The sequence below is a fragment of the Bison bison genome, unplaced genomic scaffold (assembly GCF_000754665.1).
Source record: "Bison bison bison isolate TAMUID 2011002044 unplaced genomic scaffold, Bison_UMD1.0 scf7180017864371, whole genome shotgun sequence".
NCBI classification, from domain to species: Eukaryota; Metazoa; Chordata; class Mammalia; order Artiodactyla; family Bovidae; genus Bison; species Bison bison.
The window spans coordinates 15,362,840-15,370,396 of NW_011494943.1; the positions used below are offsets into that span (position 1 = coordinate 15,362,840).

The window sequence follows — 7,557 nt, forward strand, 5'->3', positions numbered from 1 at the left end:
CTGGCTGCAGCGATGAGGGCTTGCTGGATGGCGTGGCTCTTCTTAAACACCCCCTGCTGCTGGCCCGCCATCGTCCAGTCACACTGAATGAGAAACTTGACGACCTCCAGATGACCTCGGAGTGCAGCATGGACCAGGGCGCATTGCCCATTCTTATCTAAGTGATCCACCTGCGGGGGGGGGACAGAGAAACCTGTGTGAAAAAGCCTGGGGCTGTCTCCCAAGTCTTGTTTCATCCTCTCACTGCACAGGTCTGCACCACGAAGATTCACCCTCTCCCATATTCCTTGGACCACTTGCTGAGAAAATTCAGGTGATATTCTCTTACTCAGGCTAGATCTTCACTGAGCTACAACTCTGGTAGATGCTCCTCTGGGGAGACTCTCTTTGTATAACGTCAGGCTTTTGTTTTCACATCAAAAGAAACCAAAAATATGCCCCAAACGACCCCAAACTTCAGCTTTGCTTTCCTGATGTACACTTTCCTTTGTCCTCAAATAGGTCTTTTCAGACTCAAATCTGAAAGGCTTATAAGCTGTACTGGCACAAAACACTGTCTTTGAAATCATGAAAGGGAAGAAAATCATCTTGAAGCTTAAATTTTTTGGTGTTCCAAAGAAGCAAAGTATCTCATATCATGAATCACACAGTTAACCACTAAGCTCTGGCAGATGCCACTTCTTTCTTCCAATGGGAGGGTGGAATCGAGACTATTTGGCCAAAATGGCTGGAGGGACTTGGAACTTAATGCTAGACTACGTTCCAGCAGCAGTTTTACAGTTGTGGTGTTGGTTACAGGTTTAGGCTGAAAGAGGAGCCTGATTAAGAACAAGCTACCAGAAGGTCCCTAGCCACAAGTCTCAATGGATGAACAGCCTCTCCTGGCAGGTGGGCAGGGTATGTTCCAGTGCTTACTGTTCCAGTGTTCAGGCTTCACTTGCTCCAGAGCAAGTGAAACCTAAGTTCTGTATCTGTTTCTCTCCAGCTTTAGCTCCATCCAGCCATTCAAAGATCAAATGTTTACTGAATGCCTACTGTGTGCAAGGAGCTCTTAATCCTTTTTCTAGATGAACAAAGTGAGGCTGAGAGAGGTCAAATGACTTGTCCAAGCCCTCATAGAAAGCAAGCGTCAATGCAGGCTTCGACCAGGTTGTGCTTGATGCCAAAGTTGACGATTTTGATGACTTGCCTCCTCTCTCTCATGGAAGCCAGACTGTAAGAGGTTAAAGAACAGTAAGGAAGCGGTGGTAGCAAGCAGAGAGGACTCTTAGGACAGGTTCAGTGGATGTGGGCAGGAAGAAAAGGGACAGTGGTTTCTTGTTAGGAGACAGCAAAGTCTCTCTTTAGGGTTAGAGAAGACATTTGTAGGTTTGTAGAAACTGAGAAGAAAGGTAGCGTGAATTTAGAAAGAGAATGAAATGATGTTAGTGAAAGAGCAACATACTGAGATTAAAAAATATACGTGGGAAATTCCCTGATGGTCCAGTGGTTAGGACTCCACACTTCCACTGCAGGGGTCACAGGTTCAATTCCTGGTTGGAGAACGAACATCCCAAAAGCCTTGTGGTGCAGCCTATGTGTGTGTGTATATGTGTGTATAAGTGTATATGTGTATATATATGTGTATGTGTATATGTATACAGGAGGCAATAATTTTGAAAAGGAAGGCAAACACTTCCTTCTCTGAGGCAGAAGTAAAAGTTTGTAAGGATTAACAGAGTTTTGAGATAGAGGCACTGTGAGACAAACACAATCTTGGTACTTGTTGGAGGGCAAAAGAGTTTTGACGGGGTCTCAAGAAGATCATAGATGATTTCTGTATCTTCTCTGGGGAAAATGAGAAATAAATAAAACGATAGCTGAGCAACAAGAAAGACCTAGCTGAGATTAGAATATGAATTTATAGCAATAAGAATAAGGCCCAGTTATCATGCTGCTTCTAGAGGTGTTTATCCAAATGACTAGGACATTCTAGGTGGACCATTTCTGTGTCACAGTTAGCATTTACAGCTCAGGGATTTCACTGAGGTCCCCGGGTCCCACCTCTCGAGAGTCTTGGGAGAGAGACGCAGTTCTCCCTGGTGAGAACACCGGACACCTCAGAACGAGGTATGCTGTTGTTCAGTTGCTAAGTCGTGTCTGACTCTTTGCGACTCCGTGGACTGCAGCATGCCAGGCTTCCCAGTCCTTCACTATCTCCTGGAGTTTGCTCAAGTTCATGTCCATTGAGTCGGTGATGCTATCCGGCTACCTCATCCTCTGCCGCCCTCTTCTCCTTTTGCCTTCAATCTTTCCCAGGTTTTTTCCAATGAGTCGGCTCTTCGCATCAAGTGGCCAAAGTATTGGTGCTTCAGCTATAGCATCAGTCCTTCCAATGAATAGTCAGGGTTGCATATTATTTACAGTTCACTGCAAATCCACCAAAATCCTCAGTTTATTTTCAGAATGGAAATAAAATGTTCTACAGAAGTCTACATTTTTGAGACCAGCATTTCTCCTTTTTAAAAAACACTTATTTTTTAAATTTTATTTTTGCTGTGCCGGGTCCTCACTGCTGTGTGGGCTCTTCTCTAGTTGTGGCGAGAGCAGGGGCCGTTCTTTAGTTGTTGGTGCCTGGGCTTCTCACTGCGGTGACTTCTCTTATTATGGAGCAGGGCGCACGGGCTTCAGCAGTTGCAACACACAGGCTCAGTGGTTATGATTCCCAGGCTCCAGGGCACAAGCTCAGTAGTTGTCGCACACGGACTTAGGGGTTCTGCAGCATGTGGGATCTTCCCGGACTGGGGATTGAACCCGTGTCTCCTGTATTGGCAGGTGGATTCTTCACCACTGAGCTACCAGGGAAGCCCCCCGGTATTTTTTTTTTCCATCAATATTTTGAAATTGAGTTTTATCATATCAGTGGCTCTTGAGGTACTATAAAGCAAATATATTTTAAAGAAATGTTTTGAGAGAATTAAAATACACTAATAGAAACACTTTTGAGTGCTTCTGGTCAGTCATCTCAGACGTCTACAGGGGTGTCTTCAAGGCTAGATGAGGGCGCCTGGTCTCTGCTCTTATGTCCACGACTAACACGAAAGGCTGAGAGTTCACAGGCGCCATTCAGATCAGACCTCACAGTGCAGTCTCCTTGCTCCCCCACTCCTCTTTCCTCACTCTGAGCTCAGGAGAGAATTTCTTGGTTGTGAGCTAGGGACTTTTTGTGGCTGCTGATAAATGCGGTTTCCTAAGTACCTCTCAAAAGTTTTAGAACTGTGTCCAGAAGCAGCCTGGAACTGGCCCAGGGCAAGCAGGCAAACAGGAGGATGTAATCAGAGCCAGTTCTTCCTTTGATCTGCTTCCTAATAGGATCTGACGTATATTCTACCTACACTCATGAGGCAACGCAGGAGATAAGGACGAGTCTAAGACGGGAAGAAAGACACAGCGAAGGAAGAACAAGTGCCGGGCAGCGGTTACCTTGGCCCGTTTCTTGCACAGCAGCACTACGATGCTCAGGAAGCCTGCCGCCGCGGCATAGCCCAGGGGAGTCAGGCCACTTTCAGAGGAGGCATCCACGTTGGCCCCAAACTCCAAGAGCAGGGCCACCATTTCTGTGTAACCAAGATGAGACTGGACACACAGAATTGGAGCATTATTCAAAACTTCTGTCCGGTAATTAATGTTGGCACCTCCCAAAATCAGCAGTCGGCTGACCTAGTCATAAGAAAACAAACGGAAACGATACTCACATAAATATCAGTTATATCCTATCAGTCATCTTTTCTTAAGTCATCTGCACGCATGCATGCTGAGTTGCTTCAGTTGTGTCCAATTTTTTGGGACCCTACAGACCACAGCCCACAAGACTCCTCTGTCTGTGGGATTCTCCGGGCAAGAACACGGGAGCGAGTTGCCATGTATTCCCCTCCAGGGACTCTTCCCGACCCAGGGATTGAACGTGCACCTTTTACATCTCCTGCATTGGCAGGCAGGTTCTTTACCACTAGCACCACCTGGGAAGCTTGAAGTCACCCTCGATAAGTGCCCAGAAACACCGAGTAACTTCTTTATTTTAAAATCTTCATTTGTTCCTTTTTTAATACCTTGCCTTTGGAAAGGGATGTGAAACGTCTCCTTTATACAAACTACCCAGGAACTAGAGTAAACACCACCCATACTGTAGTGCAGTCTCCACTGAGTGAACTGTTGGTCAGAAAAACTTCTACTGAAACAAAAGTGATCTAAGAATGTTTTACTCCCTAGAAGGAGCAGGAGTTAGTCTATAAATCAGACTCATCTTATAGAAGATCAACAGGTTTGATTTTCAATTCACACAATAAAATGTAATAATTTAAAATATATCAAACTATTAATAAAAGGTTAGTTAACAGGAGAGTCAAAGATCAATCAAATAACTCCTAAATGTGCCCTGAGTTTTATGTTTTCATAGTTAATTCTTCAATCTGTCTGTAACTTAGGTGCACTTACCTTTATATTTGGCGTGTAGAGATTTCGTAAAGATGCCAATGCCATGGACAGACCTTCTGTGCTGTAGGAGATCCAGAGGCCTTGGAGGATGGAGGATGATACGCCAACTTTTTTACTCAAACCCTGAAAAAGAAACAGGGACACAGTTAAGTGATCAGCCTAGCTAAAAAGTACCCTTGGCAGTAAGTTAGGAGCCTTTACGTTTGTGGTACTAACAAATGAGAACAGTGTCTTGCTCTAACGACATCCGGCATAACAAAGCCAGTCCGCTGAGGGGGACAGACTGGTCCTGGAGGAACAAGCTAACTAAACTGTTTCTACCTCGGCAGTCTCTGACAACAAACCTACTCAATACCTCTCTCTTCTTTTTAAAAAAATATTTATTAATTTTGGCTGGGCTGGGTCTTTGCTGCTACAAAGGCTTTCTCTAGTTACGGCGAGCTGGGGCTACTCTCCAATTGTGGAACTCAGGCTTCTCACTGTGGTGCCTTCTCTAGCTGCGGAGTGCGGGCGTAGTTGCTCTGCATCATGTGGGATCTTCCTGGACCAGGGATAGAACCCATGTCCCCTGCACTGGCAGGTATATTCTTAATCTGGACCACCAGGGAAGTCCATCAGGTTTATTTTTAAGGTGATGAAAATAATAGTGGTAATAATTAATAGTGGTAATAATTAAACACGACTGAGCGACTGAACTGAACTGATAAATATACCAAATATCCTGAATTACAGGCCCTCAACCTTATATTTTTAAGGTAATTAATGACCTTATGCAATTAATAATCATATGCAATTCTTCATGAACAAAGATAAAATAAGGGAAATTTAAAACTAATTGGAAAGAAATATAAAGTGGACTGTATGTTACTGCTGATTGGCGGTTCTAAGTGATGCTGATCATAAGCACTGAGTGTGTCTTTGCCTTTTCATGACCCTCAGCTGATAGGAACTGAGAATTCTAGCAGCCTGGGAGAAGCTACAGTTGATCGGTAGGGAGCACTCTGCATGTGAAGGACTCTGAAAAGTGCAGCATTAGGAAAACCACGGTCCAAGTCCACATTCTTCAGCTTACAGTCGTGTCATCACCACACGTTATACGCCCCAGGGAGCCAGTCATATCTCAGGCGACCGTGTCGTCTGCAGCACAATAAGATAACGCTGTGTCAATGACAGAGCGTGTGGTTTAAGTGTGGGTCTCCAGGACAGGCTGGTGGCTGCCAGGAAGGAGGGGGCTGAGGGGACGATGAAGTGGGTAAAGGGATCCGGAGGTACAAACTTCCACTTAAAAAATAAGTAAATATTGTTTTCCATGTATTGGATAGTCACATGGGACCAAGTGAAATTTCGTATCATTTATCTGTTTCATGTGGTATTTATTTTAGGGTGCAGGGCATACAGACAGGCATCGACTTCTTTGCCTCTGATCCCAGGCAGAAGGTGATGCTAAAAGCTTAAGTGATTAAAGTCATGACGCTTCATACTGAAGCTATTTCCCCATCTAACTGAAGGATAATCACCTCAGAGTCTGTAGAGGTGGCAGGCACTGTTTGGTCCACTTGAAGATGGAATGAGACACCTTGCCTGTTAAAATAGTCTCACTCTGCTCCCATTAAGTAAGGTCACTGGGTAAGGTCATTTTTGGGTACAGTGATTTGTTAGAAAGACAGTTATGATTCAAATATAGGGCTTGCCACTGTGGGCTTCACTTCTGTCCATCTGATGAAAAGCCTTCCCCAGCTATGTGCTTATATGCTGGGGAGAATTCGTTAGGCTCTTAAAGTTGCCCCTCATGCTGTTTTCTCTCTGAAGAGAACTGTTTTATCTTTAATAGTATCTCTTGGGGGAAGTCCAAGCCAGAAGATTATTTAAGATCCCTGAATTTCCCAGTCCAGAGGCAGCAGAAGTGGTCTGAAGAGACTGGGATTGGAGGTGGCAGATGCACTAGCCAACTGCAGACTAGAAAAACCAGGAGAACAAGTTTCTTCCTCAACTTCTGTGCTCTGTTCCCCAACTGCTATCTAGACCATAAATTCCTTGAGATTAGGGGCTGTATTCTTTTGGGTTTTGTATCCCTAGTACAATGCCTCAGCAAGCACTGAATAAACAAACAAATGCATACAAGCACCAACAGACAGATACGTGCCCTTGTCTGGGATCTCCATCCCAGCTGTGTGGATGCTGGGAGAGAGAAAGCCGGTGCTTAAGAGTTCTTAAAAGTTTTGAAACGACCGGGCAAAAAACTGGGATTATAATTTCAAAAGAGAATGGGGAAAGTAGTTTAAAGGAAGGTTACGGTTGGTTCTAGAGAAAGAGTTTGAAATGCACAGCACCAGGGATATTAAAATCATAATGATAAGAACATGGAAAGAGTAACTGCTCTCAGAGACTTGAAAAACACTGTAAAACCTGTAACTAATGCTTTATGACTATTCTCAGCAGATGGCAGGTCACAGGACAGTGGTTCCCAGCCTTTTTGGCACCAGGGGTTGGTTTTGGGGAAGACAATTTTTCCAATGACTGAGGTGGGGAGAATGGTTGCAGGATGATTCAAGCACATTAAATTTATTGTGCACTTTATTTCTATTATTATTATAATATCAGCTCTACCTCAGATCATCAGGCATTAGATCCCAGAGGTTGCGGACCTCTGATGTATGAAGTATACATGACTATAAGCTTCTTACCTAAACAATTGTATGTGTACATTTCCTAGAAAACCTAGCAATCCATTGAACTGGGAGATGATAAATGTGGTTTTCTTTCCAAAGTCTTAGGGAGGAACAGGCCAGACATTTTAGGAGATGGACCAACTCTGCAACAAACTAATTTCAGAAAGCAGGGACCACACTGACATAGCGGGCAGCTTCATACACACAGTGTTACGGCGCCTGCTGGAAATGGAAAGAAAAACGCCCCCAACTTCTTTAATTACCTTAAAAATGTGTGCTTTGAGGATGTGATGTCCCAGTTCAATTGTCTGCTGTCGGTTTAGTTTTCCCTCTTGGCGGGAAAACCAGAAGGCAAGTAATGTGTGACCACTCCTGCAAAGAGAGAGACTCATCTTAGGAAATTTAATGCTCCAAC

General features: G+C 44.3%; 1 protein-coding gene across 1 annotated transcript in view; it reads right to left on the reverse strand.

Moving 5' to 3' along the window:
• Positions 1 to 7,557, reverse strand: part of TANC2 (tetratricopeptide repeat, ankyrin repeat and coiled-coil containing 2) — a 368,982-nt gene that overhangs the window by 33,131 nt on the left and 328,294 nt on the right. The window contains exons 14-17 of the mRNA XM_010856460.1: positions 7,406 to 7,514; positions 4,474 to 4,596; positions 3,463 to 3,699; positions 1 to 170 (exon numbers count right to left, since the gene is read on the reverse strand). Coding sequence (XP_010854762.1) covers positions 1 to 170; positions 3,463 to 3,699; positions 4,474 to 4,596; positions 7,406 to 7,514 — 639 coding nt within the window. The remainder of the gene's footprint in view (positions 171 to 3,462; positions 3,700 to 4,473; positions 4,597 to 7,405; positions 7,515 to 7,557) is intronic.